The sequence below is a fragment of the Clarias gariepinus genome, chromosome 6, assembly GCF_024256425.1.
Source record: "Clarias gariepinus isolate MV-2021 ecotype Netherlands chromosome 6, CGAR_prim_01v2, whole genome shotgun sequence".
Lineage (NCBI taxonomy): Eukaryota > Metazoa > Chordata > Actinopteri > Siluriformes > Clariidae > Clarias > Clarias gariepinus.
The window spans coordinates 32,356,361-32,372,795 of NC_071105.1; the positions used below are offsets into that span (position 1 = coordinate 32,356,361).

Genomic DNA, 16,435 nt, shown 5'->3' on the forward strand with positions numbered 1-16,435 from the left:
GCCTTGCTCAAGGGCCCAACAGTGGCAACTTGGTGGTTGTGGGATTTGAACCTGGGATCTTCCGAACCGTAGTCCAATGCCTTAACCACTGAGCTACCCCTGACTCTGCAGTTAAGGCATTTTTGAGGAGTTTCACTTGACTCATTACGTGCTTTAACCCAAATGTCGAAATGAAGACATATCGCTGTGTGTATGGGTGCCATTTCAGAGGATAGATGCATTCACATGAGAATCGGATAAAAGTCACTTGTAATTATGAATGGGAGCCATCATGACATGCAAATCCTATCTGACCAAAATCTGAGTGAGCATTGTGACTTATAATGTTATGTAATATAGGGTTTTGACTGTGGCTATAGATTTTCTTAATACTTTTCCCACCCCAAATTAATTTACCATAAGAGCACATCATATTTTATTCTTTACTTATGAGCGCTATAAAGATTCTCTTTCTTTCTTTAAATGTACTATATTGGATTATATAGCCAAACTGCAAAGCACCTGGGCCTGAAACCATTCCCATTTTGGGAAACTGGGAAAAAATTCCCCTTGAATTGTATAACATTTTATGTACTATAATCTCACAATAGACTTGGGGTTTGAGGAGCGGAAACACCCTGAAACAAACACCTTTAAACCACTTTGAAAAACCGCCATCCTCAATTCTGTTTTGTATTTGACCTGGTAGAAATCCTCTTCTCTTAAATAATCCATGAACCAAAGCTCTAGCACCTACTCTTCCTGATCTTGGCTTCAAGGTTAAAGCTTGCTACATTTCCTGTGCCTGTGAGTTTTTCACAAAGGAGGAAACCAAGAAACGCTGCTGATGCAAACAGCTCAGAGTTTATTGCTCGTGTTTCGAGGCGTACAGCAGGAAGACTGTATCTCCTCGTATGTACAGACAGATAATGAGCTCAGAACAGCTGCAGCAATAAATACAAATGAAATTAAAGGGGGAAAAAAGCTTATTTACACAAACACACACACACTGTACATACACATACTGTACATACTGAAGCGTTCAAATCCAAAACACTGTTTCAAACATCACACAAACAGAAAGATTATGTTTAACATGCTAGAAAGGCAGCTGCAATTAAGTGTGTGTGAGAGAGAAAGAGAGAGTGCAGTGTGTCCAAGCTGAACACGCAGTGAGAGTTTAGAATGAATTAACAATACTGAACAAATGGAAGATGGCTGGTTATTGAAAAACCTTTAAAAAAAAAATCTAAGGATTATTATATGCATTATGAAACCTCTTCAAAGCACTCATCAGCATATATAAAACAGTTTTATACTTCATACTTTATAAGGCACTCTTATGAGCATACTTAAGGTTTTTAGCACATATATGGACTAAATGTAACAGTGGGGATATCAATGCTGCAAATAAGGTCAATGTTATATGATCCATAGTCGTATGAAGGTTAACAAGCATGTTATGAACATGACACATCAACTTAAAGAAAAGAATTCAGTGAAATATACTGTACACTTGCAATCCCAAACACACATTTTACACAAATGTGTAAATCACTCAGCCAGGACATGTTTGTTGATGTTTGCTTCTTTGGTTTTGAACTAGATGTACAATTGCTAATGTATACATCCTGGGCAAAAAAAAGCCACCTTTTTAAGAACCTGCAGATTGTGTCAAGCAAATAAAGCAACTAATAAAATTTGAAATTCTTAGAATTGGTTTAAAAACCCTCCATCACGTTATTGAAACATAAAAGAAAAATTCTGAAATGTTAACAATTATGATGGCTGTGTGGAAATAAAGTGAAGGGAAATAAATAAAGGGGAATAAAGGCTTTAATTTGCTACAATTGGACTTTGGAGCAATGAAAAAGGTGGTCTGATGAGTTCAGATTGAACCTATTCCTTGAGCAATGGGTACATTGGGGCAAGAAAGGAAGTGCATGAATTAAGGCACACATCATGCATAGCTGGCCACAGTACAAGCCAGTGTTATGATCTGGAGTTCTGATGGTGCAGGTATATGCGAAAATGGACCTTATATTAACTTAAACAATTTCACTACTGGTAAATGATACTGAACTACCTGTTCCCTGTTGAGTCTGGGTTCTCTCTAGGTTTCTTTCTATTGCCATCTCTGGGAGTTTTCTATCTCAAAAAAATATATATATATCTCAGTTGAATTTATCAATCATTCTATTAACCATATTCTAAATGTATAGAAAAGGTGGACAATAAAAGCTGAATAGGGGCAGGGACGGCTCAATTGGTTAAGGCTGTGGGTTACAGAGCAGAAGATTGAGGGTTCAAGCCCCAGGACTCCCAAGTTTCCACTTTTTGTGCCCCTAAGCAAAATTTTTTTAAACAGAACCATCTTTTAAGGTGATGCAGGATACTGAAATTAAGCACAGACCAGAAAAGGCTTCAGGTATAAGTTTACATTAGATTTGTAGAACCAGTTCAACCAGTCCACCAAAGAAGCAAACATCAGACTCGAAACATTGCTCAGCTGACTGAATGACTGACTGACCTAGTTTACCAGAGAGGAGAAGATATTATATGAACTCGTCTCTGCAACACTCATCATTTTTCACAATGCTGTCTTCAATGCTGTATCAGAACCGATGGTGAATGAATGAACAATTCTAGCAACCAGTTACTGTAGATCTCATTAACACAAATGGCTGCTTGCCAAACCAAAGGACAAAAAAAATCTTGCCTTATAAAATTAACAAAAAGAATCCTATATAACCTGAGGTTAAGTCCTGAAATAGCAAGATATAAAAGACACATTTGTAAAGAATGTGGATATATTGCATAGATTATACAAATGAGCTACACAAAATCACCTCTTTAGTTCATTTATAAAAAAAACTTAAAAATTCTCGTCTCCTTTCTAAAGTGCTCTTATTGTGTTTCGGGGTGTCAAGCTATTTTGTGACAGATGGCTAATCTAGGATCAGTGTTTCCCTTCATATCTAAACCATGCTGAAAAAGTTTTTCCTTTATTCGTTTTCTAAATATTTTTACACATTTTATACATGAAGCAATCTGCGCATATAGCATTATAGATTTTATGAGATTTATATCGGCCGAGGTCTTACTTCCCGTGTCTCTTCCGTAATAATGAGCTTGGTCAATTTTGCTCTCTTTGGGCACAGACGGCTGTCGCATCGTCTGGATCTTTTTCATGTTGCCTGTTTAGACATTCGGACGTACACAGGCAACTCAATCACTTTACCATTCATTTTATCAGAAGCAGGTTCGCAGGGGGCCTAGAGCCCATCCCAGTACACTCTGGACAGGGTCCCAGTACATACTCTCACATTACGGGCAACTTGTAGGGTGTCTTTGGACTGCGAGAGGAAACCGGAGTCTAGTCTTAGATATGATAGGCTTTAGATTGTGGTGCTCACTCACTTACTCCATCTATACCGCCTAATCCTGTATACAGGGTCACAGAGCGCCTGGAACAGATACCAGGATACTTTAGGGCACGAGCCAGGACAGGGTACAGACACATACTGTACACACACACACACACACACTATGGGCAATTTAGAAAAACCAATTAGCCTAATCTGCATGTCTTTGGACTGTGGGAGGAACCCGGAGGAAACCCACCAAGCACGGAGAGAACATGCAAACTCCATGCACACAAAGACGGGAATCGAACCCGAACCCTGGAGGTGTGACAAATAGTTCTTGTACGTAACCCTGGCCGGGAATCAGTTTGTTAAAGATCAAATTTGGTTGTAAGTTCAAATCCCTGGGATTGCTATCGAGCCACTAAGCATGACACTTAACATCCTGAGCTGTATGACTAAACTGACCCATTTGTCAAATAAATACCTGTTTATTATTAGAAGTTACGTATTCTTGCCCGACTTGTGTAAGTAGAAATAATCCAAATCCTGGATGGTTATTACCATAAACACACATCAGACTGCTAGATATCTGATGATGTCATTTGGCCAATTCGTCTGATCATTTTAGTCCTTTATACCTGTAGACTAAACCTGCGGTTCAATGAAGGTAACTTATTTTCATTGATGAATCCTTTGCTAAATAAGCTAGCCAGTGTTTTTTTGCTAACCACACTGGCATCTAGGGATAATCTTTCTTCTAGAAGTGTACATCAACTTGCTTGAAGTAGTGGCGTGTGAACCGCAACATTTGTTTGATTTTTATTTCAATTCCTGTAACAGTAAATCTTATAGGCAGAATTTATAAATCGAAAAACATCGCATTATATTATGGAGCTAAAGATGTTGGTGCTAACAGAACACCCGCTACAGCACTAAATGTGCATGTCTACAGTCAAAAGACTGCACAGTTCAGTATTTTATTACTTTCATCCTCTCATTACATTCGCAAAGAAAAAAAAAACATTTTGTAACAAGCCTGAGCAATGCTGTTGTCTGGAAGACGTCCACGGCGGAGGTGAAAATGTTACCCTGCCTTCATTACAGACTGTATATTAAACAGGAGATGCACAAAGAAGTCTCACCTTATTCACTAAAATTAAAAGAAAACTTCTCGACTAAACATAATTACTTCTTCTAAATCTGATGATAGCAGCTGAGAGAAGAAAAAAAAAAACAATTAAAAAAGATTGGGAAAAAAAGCATGACAGATAACTAAAAAAAGTGTAACCATTTGCTTCCATTCGTTCCCTCTTCCTTCTGTATTTGTCACATAATAATCTTGGCGCTTGCAGTGACATCACGCCAATGTTGGACTCTCTGGATTCCTGATGGCAGCTCTGTGTGTGTGTGTGTGTTTTGTGGGGGAGTGGGTGTGTGTGTGTGGGATCCTCATTCGACTGCAAAGCCGCAGGTCTCCTCGATAGCCGTCAGCAGCTTGTCGTAGAGCTTGTCGTAGTTCTCGTACGGAGGAACGTCGATGCGATTGAAACTATGGACACAAGAGCAGGAAGTTACAAAGACATTCTGTACAAGCACAATCTGCTTAGGCTTGTGTGTCATTACCCAAAGAAAAACAATAATAATATAATCCTACCATGGACATATCAGGCATTATTGTGCACATTCCTCTCCTACAGTGTGAACTACTACTGATTGGTTGAAATTGGTCAGGAATGTTCTTGTTTCTACAGAAACGACTCCTTGTTATTATATAACATACGGAACCACATGAAGTAAAAATGTTCTGTTACATGGCAAAAAAAAATCTTAATTTTTGAGGCATTTATTTATTTATTTATGAATTTCTGGCAGACGTCTCGGCTGAAAGCACAATCAGTCCATTTTCCACTGCATAAAAAATTCTTCAGGACAGACATTAATAATCAGGGTGAGCTTTTCATTAAAACACAAAACATTTAAGTCTAATATTTTGGAGGTTCCTCTTGTGCATGTCAGGTCAGGACTCCACAAGAACTCTGGGGGTACCTGTGGTGTCTGGCAGCAGGATGTTATTGGCGGATCCTATGGGTGCTGTGGGTGGCACTGTGGGACCTGCACGGATCCGACTCGTTTGTCCGTTGCAGCCCATGCATGTTCGGTCTGATTGAGGTCTGGTCATTTAATCAACAAACTTGTAAGCTCCATACAGAGCAAACTCATTATCGACATGTATGTCAGAGCCTAAGTTTTCGCAGCAGAACTGGGAATTCGCCAGCTTGCCATCTGGGGCTGTCTCTTCCCCAGGTATGCTACCACTAAAAATTTGGGATCACTTGCAAATTTTTGTTTTTGTTTAGTGATTTTTTTTTATATTTTATTTTTTTACATTTTACAACAATACTGGGGATTTCAAAATGTACGGAATTAAGTAATTATTTAACAACAACAGTCAGTTGTTATTTTAAGACATTTAGACATTGATATTTTAAGACAGTCTCTCTAAAACAGTTCTTGCAAGAACAATGTTGTCAAGTGCATTTAAACAAAAACCCATCAACTGTTTAAAGGAATGACCATGGAGTAAGAAAGTGATCCCACGCTTTTGAGCCGTGTGCGTGCGTGCGTGCGCGTGCCCAGGTGTGCATTTACCACGTGTGAGCTTTAGGCAAGTTGTTGGTGTTGGCATCGATTTGCTGGATAGTGAACTGTCTGGGCCCTGCAGCACCTACACACACACAAAAAAAAAAAGCCCAAATCAGTACAACCACTTATGAAGCGCACAAACAAGACTTTTCCTTTCATGGGGCTAAAGCTAACAACGTTTGGGATCAAATCATCAAAAATATACGATTAATGAAGACTAATATAAGTTGAGATGTGTTTTTTTAAATAACTGATTGGTAGCGACATGTCCATAACATTGTGGCTGTAATTAGAACAATATTATTTTAAAATGTAAACAGCTTTAGCAGGTTAAACATATTCAGATGTAATTTTGTAATTAAGAGGTAGAATAGGTAGCACTTACACATATAGCAAATCCTGCCCTGGATAAGACAGATGCTCGCCAGCTGCTGCTTTAAAGTGCAGTGTACTGCACTTAAATAATAATCAACCAAAACACACTTTTTGTTTAAGAAGCGGTTTGTATCTTGTACGACCATGGAATCAATGACGCACTCTGCTATATTATATATTATGTATAATATTGTACATATTATTTTATAATATACAAATTGTACCCCTCTCCCTTTCCTTATTTCCTGGATTGACATTTTGTGAGGTTTTAAAGATTTAGATTTTTTTTCTCTTTTTGTATTTGGTCTATTTACCCACAGACTAGAACCCATGTAAATGCCCAAAAATAATCCAAAAGTGAATTTTGCATTTTAGGTGCCCTTTACAGAAAAGTGCACGATATATAGTTGAGTGCAAAATTCATTTCTAGGCCATAAAAATGCCAACCAAAGCCTGCAGTGAAGAATTCATCAACCTTCAATGCATGGAAACATTTAAATCTGAGTTTTTATTAGGTATGTATGAAATAAAATGATTATAAGAAGCTTTGGAAGTCTTAAACATATTGTAACCTCTGGTGACTTCAAGCTTAAAATTTGTGTCTTTTTATTGGATTTGGGTTCTGTATTTGTTTCGGCGTGTTCTAGCTTGCACTTTTCTTTTTACTGTTATACGAGTTTACCATACACTGTGATTTGTTTCCCCACAGAGAACTTGGCTGACATTTAAGTGTCTTATTTTAAGACATGTATCTTTCGGAAATCTTTCCTGATTCACTTTTTTTTTTGGCATTCTTTTTGCTTTAAAATGCAACCTGCAAGGAAAACTATAGCACGAATTCTGGAATAATGTGCATGTTTGCTGATGTCCCGACCTTGTAAAGCCTTGAAGCCTTGCAGAGGCACTCGAGATGAGCCGGTGACGAACTGCAGGAGCCTGGCTCTCCGTTCCTCGTCGAACGTCTCCACGGCTTTCCAGAACCACTTCACCACGCTGCTGTCAGCTGTGCAATGCTTCAGGCGCGTGTTTGCCCTCCAGTCGTGGATGTCGATCTTCCCCAGGCCACACACGATTAACTGCATAACAGAAAACACATTGTGACTCTCAGCACACAAAAATGACCAGAGAGCGTGTTCGTCTGCCGCGGACATCACCAAGTGTGTGTGGTTTACCGCCTACCTCCAGCTCCTTCTCGTCGAAGGCCTTGAGTAGGTGCTGTGGTATGACCTCGTTGAAGCCTTTCTGCAGAGCCAGGAACTGAGCTTCGATCCCGTGGAGGAAGCGCCAGTTCACATACAGCCTGGAGTTGGAATACAAAAACAGAAACCAAGTTAGTTTCATTTTTATGTTAATATGTGTATTACTTTATCAGTTATTGCTGTAGCAGAGGTACAATGCATTAGAGAGAGAAAAAAAAAGGGGTATGAGGAAACCACCGAGTAAAATGATTCATAAACTTGGGAACATAATAGGAAGTGGGTTTTTCACTCTTGTTAAAATATGTTCCTCTGGCTTACCTGACATACTCTTTCTTGTTCTCTTCACTGACAGGGATGTTCTTGCCGTTTGGTTTAAGCTCGTGCTGGATGATCTGCCCGTATGCGTTGTGCTCCACGCAGAACGTGTGGTCCAGTACACCTGTGGTGTCATTTTCCCTGTCCAGCACATATACACAATCATTTTCATATATACTATACAAGATCTTACGTACACTGACTATACTACTTTTTAGTAGCATTTTAATGACTGCAGAAAAGTGGCCTAACTCTAGAGTGTGTGAATGGGAGACGGTGTAATCTGATCCGACTCACAGGATCCAGACGAGGCTGTTGTGTAAGTCGGGGTCCACGGCCTCCATGTCGTCGAGTGTGATGGATTTACCTAGTAACTGTTTGTAAAAGGGCAAAGTGAAGCCTCCGTCGATATAATGGCCATGAAACACCGCCATGCCCATGATCCGGCCCACAAAGTGAAAATATGACAGGTGCTCCTACACACACACAGGGCAAGGTGTATTAATATACTGTACTGTGCAAAAGCCTCTCCTACTTTCTTCATTTTTTTGCTTCCAAAGAGCCAGATTGTCTTGTATTTTAATATACTTTTGAGGAATAGTTCTCCAGCCTTCCTGAAGGACCTGTTTTGGACCTATTTTTGGCTAGTATTTGCCTCTCGTTTTCAGTCCAATCCCTGTACCTGAGCAGTTTCAAAGAAATGCTTTTAGCCACACAGTGACTTATGAATCATTCAAGTATAAACAGTGTCTAACTTAAAACATGACCCAGTGAGACTCCGTCTACAGGAGATGCTGAAAGCTGAGTGGATTAGAACAGACGAGAGGGGAAATGAGGCTGCTGATGAAGTTGTAAAAACATTCATCAAGACATTTCACAGCCTGTCACAGTAAAACATTTGTTTGCATTTCTTTTATTTATTCTACGTAATTAAATTTTATTTAGTATAAAAAAAATTAGCTATGGCTAATGACTTTTGCACAGAACTGTAAATATAATTATGTGTACAATATAGTGCGAGTTGCTTTCTTTAAATCAAAATGTTCCCGTTTGGGAGAGTCTGTGTGACTTACTGGGTTGACGGCAGAATCGGGGTTGATCTGAAGCGTGTAGATGTCATCACGTGAGTATTGGAACAGACCGTAGTATGGGTTCAGCATCTCATGGGATAGCAGGTACAGCCATTCTCTAATGCAGAGATTACACAGAGGCTCAGACTGACTCTCCAAATATTCCCAACACAGATCGATTTAATCAGAGAAATGTTTTGTATTTGTGAATTTTCTTCAATTTCTAAGTGGAGAAACACCTTGGATACTATTTCGCTGCAATTCAATGGGCCTTATTTTTTATGCTACTTTAATTAAAATATGAAAAATAAAATAGACATACTGTACCTGGCCACACCTCCATAATCAAGCCCCTCCTCTCCTCTGAACTTCACCATTAGCCTCTTCCACAGGTCCTTCTGCCTCATCTTCATGACCTGCCGATACGACTCCTGCACACACAAACAGAGTAAACAAAGTAGACTGACTAGTTTTACACTACAATTACACTCTCTCATTCTCATTTAATATATTATATTGTGGAATGATATAAAATATAGCTACCAAACTAATAATGAATGTACACCAATGACAGAACCCTTACCGTAGTACTTGGTCGCAAATTAAAACAATATTTAAAAAGTAATTAAAGCTAGGTAATAATCTAGCTAGTTTTAAGAAAAAATTCTGCAATTTTGACTGATCATAAAATCCAATGCATGAGGATTAAAGTAGGCATGTAGATGATTTCAGCCAACAGATAAATGGATAATGTCAGTAACACATTACAACAATTAAGCATTTAATAACGTTTATAGAATAATACATTAGTATGTACTGTGTGTGCGTGCAGTGTATTTATGAGATGTTTCATAAACCTGATCTTATGTTTCTTGTTTTCGGTGCTTATGTAAGTCTCAGGAATTACTTATGATTCCACCCTGCTCAATCTGTATTTCAATATGCAACACTCAACTCAGACCTCAATTCTTTCGACAAAACATGCTGAAAATCTTCCTGGACAGCAATAAATATCCCAAGTACAGGCTCTCAGAGCAGCTCTAAAAGAGATCCATGGAGAAAAGAAAAAACATGGGGGGGGAAGAGGGGAAAGAAAAGAATGCGGCGTCCGAAACAGAGCGAGAGCAGGAGTTTATAGCACTTGTTAAAATTATGTAACTACTCGACTGTTTCCAAGCTTTACACAAGCAAGCTTAACACTCCAGCGGTGCGCTCTGGAAAAGGGCAGATACACAAATACACGATCCACAATCACGGATAGCAGGGCTCGGTAGACAAAACTGAACTCTAAATCCTGTGCATGAACTAAGTAATAAACTCTAGCCAACAACTTAAAAGCTAGCCAGGAAGTAGCTGTAAAGTATATTGTTAAGTCGCTGTAAAGGGTGTAATAAGAAATCAAAAATGTACACTTGGCTTTAACACTTCTGCCATATTGAACACCACCAATGTTACATCATGTCTCTGTGCTACTATAAAATTCCAACTTTTAATTGAACAAATGAACGTCTTTTGAAAAGTTGAAAAATAACGCCTTTATAACCTCTTAACACAGTGAAACACGCCTCTCCGTCCCAAATGATTCCAATGCCTGATATAATAAAAAATGCTTAAACAACTGACTTTAATAAGACTAACATCCCGTCAGCGACTTGTCTCAGACTTAACAAAAGCTCACTGTTATAGATACCCGTGCTTTAAAAACAAGAACGCAAAGTGATGTAACTTATTAAAAAAATAATGCTGAGTTTCATTAGTGACCTGACCTTGTAATCATTTTCATTGGTGGTCTCCCGGAGTTAAGAAGTTTTCGCTTCTCTCGCTCTCTCTCTCTGACATCATGCAGCAGGAATGCCTGCTTTCCATGAACAGAACGGGGCTGTGCTGCTGTTTGAGAAACTCGCATTCCTGTCTTTAAACGTGCCTGGATTCTGTAATAATGCTCAGTGCTCCAGGGCCAAGGACACCAGCCCCTGCTAACCCATAATGCATCCGACCCATGTGCACTGCCTGATTTCTATTAGGGAATATTACTAGCATCCTTTGTTGCCATATTTTTTTTTTTACACCAATTGTCGCTATGATCGTTGTGAGAATAGGAGCATGCAAGCTACGGATGGCTATAGCATCACCAGGGAATCAAACTCGACAGAATGAAATCTTGCAATAGGTGTCAATAGTTTTAATGTCGGTTCATGCCAAAGGATACCGAATTCTTGAATCTGATTGGCCAAATGCTGTGGTTTAACTTTATATAAAAGCTGGACACACTTTCTAATTCCATGGTCTCCTGTTTTTTTTTTTCTACATTGTAAAACAATGCTGACGGCTTACAAATTTTGCAATTTTCTTTATAAAGTTGATACTGAGACATGTCTACTACTTACTGAACCGTAAAGCCTTCATAACTACTCTACTCTAAAGAGTAGAAGGGATAAAGAGTCGGACGTTTAACAACATGCAGGTTTAATGAACTGTGCTAATGAGCAAAAGGAGGATTAAAGCGCATTAAATTAGAAAACAACGTCATGGCGCAAAATAAGAAGTTTCATTCAGGAGCAACACTTCTGAGGTGCTGAGGGTTTGCAGATGTTTTAAAAATAACTATGATGTTTATAAAGTTGTCTTAAGGAATTAAAGGTTTCAGAAGATAGGCTGTGAAGCTCAAGCTTTAATGAGCTGCATTAAGGATCTGACGGCTTAAGGAGCTTATGGTTTAAGGGGATGAATTAAAGATCCTGGCATTTTTAAGATGCAAAGGTTTATGAAGCTGTGTTAAGGGGCGGAAAGTTTATGGAGCTTGGAGAAGGTGCTGAAGGTTTAAGGAGCAACAAGGATTTAAGAAGCAAGAGGGCAAATGAGCTGCAGTAAAAAGCAGAAGGTTTAATGGGTCGAGTTAATTGAGCTGTGTTAAGAGGCTAAGGTTAAGAGCAAAAAACGGAAGAAATATCGTTAAAGCTATGATAAAGGGCTAAATCTGTGTTGAGGAAGAAAACAGTTCAAACAACTGATGTTTCATGTTAGATACATTTATAAACTTATGCTGAATTCTCAAATCTGTTTGGTTAGAAGATGTTGATGAAGTGCTGTAACTGCATAGCAGACAATTAAGGAGCCAAAGTGTTGAGGCTCACCTCAAAGATCTCATCTCTACAGAGCTCGATGCGACAGTGGCCAGCTTGTGGTTGCTGCTGAGACAACTCCTGCCTCAACACCTTCAGCTTGTGCACCAGATCCCGCTTGTACTTAGGAGCAGCTAAACACTCTTCAGCCTCCTCGGGGAGATTACACAACACAGGCTGTTCCTTCGGCTGTGGGGCACGACTGGAGAGGGGGAGAGAGAGAGAGAAAGAAAACAAAGATACAGAAGAAGAGATTGTTATTGCATCCAGTCACACCAGAATGAAGTTTTCTGGTTTCCTATTGTCTTATTTAAGTCTATAGCTGCTGAACAGATTGTGTTTACCCCAAACACTAATAATTTATTAAAAGTGAGAAGTCATATGTGTTACTCAAATGGAAAGTTTTTGGATTGTTTAACTCTACACGTACCACCCTACCCAGTTCCTCGGGTTTCTCAGGCTCGAACGCAGACTCAAGGAGCCCATTAAAACAAGAGTGCATAGTTTTAATGAAACCTGTAGGGCTTTATACTAAAATACTTGGAAAGGCACCAACAGGTCATTATATGCACTACATCTTGTGTGCCAACAGGACCAAAAATTAACCTCATTAGGGAAGAAATCATGGATTTGAGTTGCTTTGAGTCTCCAGAGCCGCTTTAATGAACGTACTGTAGAGTCTACAAGACTCTGAAAATGTACTTGACGGATGGAGGCCATATCATATGCTCTACAGTATATCAGCCATACAGTCATCAGTCATCATCTCCTCCAGTCCCACTCCTTTTCACTCTAAGTGGACCAATCCATGCTGGCCAGATGCCTCACACAGTCTAACAGAAAAACCCGTTGTGTGTTTTTAGCACATATGATTACTTTGTGTTATTAAAGGGGAAAAAAAAAGTAGTGCACAGCAGTTTTCAAGGGAAACTCCAGAGGACACCAACATCGGGTTTTTTTTTTTTTTTTTTTTAAAGAAACACCTGCCAAACCAACCAACTAAACCGCGTGTGGTTTTTGGCCAGTCTTTGAATGTTTATAATAATCACTGGGTAGCGTTCTCGTTTTAAGCCAAGTCTGAGGGAAAAAAAATGCATGAGAATGTCCAGTGCACAAACAATGCGCTACAGTAAGTAGTGTCTAAGCTGATCCTAGTTCGGGATATCCAGCACTGCGCTGTGTAAAGATGGTTTCATAATGTCTCATGAACAGAAATTCAACACTTATACAGAGCGACTTACATTTTGTTTCATACAAGTGGACGAGGTTACAGGCACATATAAGTGCATGAGGTTACGGGCCTTGCTCTAAAACCCAGTAGTGGCAGTTGTAGTGGTGCTGAATTTGAGCCTGGGACCTTTGGATCAATAAGCCAACCACTGTGCTGCCCTGACCCATCAATTACCCCAACGTTTTTTTGTTTGTTTTTTTCTTAGCACTCATTCTTTTTGCTTCCTCTTTTTAATTTATCCTTTCTCACTGTTATGTAGCCATGACTGAATCTGTGTTACTCATTAAATGAAAAAAAAGATCTTGCAATTTAGCTATGTCAGTTGAGAAAAATCCAATATGTTGGCAAGTTAGCCATCTACACTGTCAAACATAAAGAGAAACCATGGGCCACATTTTTCCCGGAGACTAGATTTTGGACACCACTGCATTATGTAATGGTAAACAAGTTTTTTTTTTTTTTTAAACTTAATCTATTAACCAGATCAAAAAATCTATTTCCAAAATTTGGAATTGTTCACTCCTTGGTAGCTGAAAATAGCATTTTGGCTTCACAGGTCACAGGGTTTAATCCAGACCATTGGTTTTCTATCTGTGTGAAGTTTTTGCCTGTGTTTTTACTTGGATTGCCCCAAACTTGGGCTTAATGTCCCTAGTATCCACTTTGCCCCTGAATAGGATAAGGTGGTCACTGAAGATAAACGCATGCTTGGTGAAGGAAAAAGTTTGCACAAGTGAAACCATGCAGAGTGCTTGTTGAAGAGCAACATATATACATACACACCACCCAAGGACACATTCATTATAGGGAAATTTAGCGTAATCAATCAATTTATTGGCTTTGTGTTTTTAAAGGTAAAAGATCGACATAAACCATGGACACATGAACAAAATGTTAATGAATCGATGTATGTTTGATAGAGAACCCAGTTGTACAAAGCAAACATTTGTTTGAGAAAGACTTTGTAAGTTAATGTGAGGATAAGGGTGGACAACATGGATTTTTAGACCGAATATTTCTTGGAGACTGGCAATGCTTAAGACCAGTGCCTGTCGGAGGAAGTGTGGTGTGTGGTTGTCAGATATTGATTAATGTTCTTGTTGAAGAACCATGTTTGTTACAGGATGTTGATGTTAGGTTGAGAATGTTTGCGCGTGTTTGAGATTGATGGGTCCTCACGTCTTGACTATAGATTGTGCCATTATGGAAACCCAGAAATCCACAGAAAGGCCACAGTCAGTCTACAAGGCCTGAGTACTGACCGCGGAGACTAAACATCAGCACTTCTGTGAGTGTGGTTTTCCGAATCGGAGCACTGTGCGCTATTACCCTCCCCTTTCAAACTTGAGATTTTAAAAATACCCAACAACACCGTGTTTGGTCGCTCTATTTGGACCAGACTATTAAAAATGTTTCTTGTATGTCTGGCCGTTCTAAGGAGGTGTAATTTAGAACGTTTTTTGCTCTTTCGCTGGCTCACTGTCAAAGCTTGCTCGAGCCAACAAATGGGTAGCGCCTGAGGTTAGCGACCACAAACTGCTGAGAGAAAAAGGAAAGAGAAAAAGGGGAAAGCTTTAAACAAACACACAGGGTCTCTGTGTGTCTGTGACTCCCAGGCAGAATAATAAGGTCATTTAGAGGCAAGGTATAATTGGACATACATTTGACATTCCTTTGGTTCAGTTCGGCTGGGATTGTCCTGAAGACACTTCTTGAACCATGTTTTTTTTTTTTTTTTTAACATGGAACTGGCATGTTTTATGCATAAATGCTCAAGTTTGCACCTTGATCCATTACAAATTTACAAAGTGTTACAGCCTCCACTAATACCCTAAAAACCAGTGGCAGCTCATCCATACATATATATGCTCTTAATTGGTGCTTACTGCTCCATTGACTTTGTTGCTAGCAGGTGTAAGACGTATTCTGCCCTATGCTTAGTGGAGAGGCTGTGGACAAGCCAGTTAATGACCAAGTTGCCAAACTGAGCTTGTTTAAAAATACTTGGACGAGATCTTGTTCAACAGGAATGAAACAGATTTTTTTTTTGACAAACTATAAACCAGTGTGTCTAGGATGTACAGAACCATTTATGTTGTGAGATATCGTCTGGAGAAGGAAACCAAAATTATGGTGGTGTTAATGACGGTCCTTTAGAAACATGTGTTCTCCATGGTGAACTTGTTTCTCATGCACAGGGTTTTCCACTACCTCAAAATCCTTGGACGTACAGATTATCTTCCTGAAAGTCGTCAAACTCATCTGAACAAAGGTATGTCGAAAGCCAGCCAAAACCAGCCGCTAGGATGTATGTTGTTGACTCTGTTCTTTATAATAACATTGTCTCTTTATATATAAGGGGTAAGTCAGTTAAGGTGTTGGACTTCTGATTGGAAGGTCCCAGGTTCACACCCAAGTCCTTAACCTTCAACTACTCAGATGTTTAAAAAGCCGCTGCTGCTGGAAACCCATGGGTTTATAAAACAGTACACGTAATGCTAGCACAAGGGTAATATGTTCTTATATTAACCAGTGCTTACTGCTAATGGTTAATACATGGTTAATATAAAACATGCCTTGACTTGGCAAACAAACAGCTTAACAGAATGGAATAAAACACTCCCCCGTGAGTAGGCCTTTCAGATTCAATTAAAGTTGGAAATCACATCCCGTTGAAAAAAAAGTAAAAAAAATAAAATAATAATAATGTTTAAAAAAATCCAGTGATATCCAGTATAAATTTGATTATGGATCTAGCATCACTGCACTGGTTGCTTATTTAGCTTATTAATTACAAGGACTGGATAACTTGTGAGAATCTCTAAAGACAACGAGACAAGCAACTGATATGCGCAGACGGGGCGTTGGACTGGAGGGGAAGCGCATTCCACTGAAGCAGCACTCGTGTGTGCTTTCAGCTTAAGAAGGCTGGAATGAAGCCTGAACACCGAGACGCCTGCCAATCAAGATCACATCATCTGCTCAGTCGAAACACAATCCATCCAAGAGAACGAACCCCGTCAAATCTGCTCCAGGAGAATTTCATGCATTTCTCTGCGTATCCTTCGCTTCCCTCTTCATAAGGCAAACTGCCCCGTGAACTGTTGAACTCTTTGGTGTGCCAAAAGCCCAG

The 16,435-nt window shown here is 39.3% G+C and overlaps 1 protein-coding gene across 1 annotated transcript in view; it reads right to left on the reverse strand.

Annotated features, from left to right (window-relative positions):
- Window positions 1-4,153: 4,153 nt before the first annotated feature.
- The window catches only part of LOC128526615 (E3 ubiquitin-protein ligase SMURF2-like), a 59,137-nt gene continuing 46,855 nt past the window's right edge, over window positions 4,154-16,435 (reverse strand). Inside the window, exons 12-20 of the mRNA XM_053498644.1 lie at window positions 12,084-12,273; window positions 9,277-9,380; window positions 8,953-9,067; window positions 8,177-8,355; window positions 7,883-8,020; window positions 7,545-7,665; window positions 7,240-7,441; window positions 5,997-6,072; window positions 4,154-4,896 (exon numbers count right to left, since the gene is read on the reverse strand). Coding sequence (XP_053354619.1) covers window positions 4,797-4,896; window positions 5,997-6,072; window positions 7,240-7,441; window positions 7,545-7,665; window positions 7,883-8,020; window positions 8,177-8,355; window positions 8,953-9,067; window positions 9,277-9,380; window positions 12,084-12,273 — 1,225 coding nt within the window. The 3' untranslated portion in view covers window positions 4,154-4,796. The remainder of the gene's footprint in view (window positions 4,897-5,996; window positions 6,073-7,239; window positions 7,442-7,544; window positions 7,666-7,882; window positions 8,021-8,176; window positions 8,356-8,952; window positions 9,068-9,276; window positions 9,381-12,083; window positions 12,274-16,435) is intronic.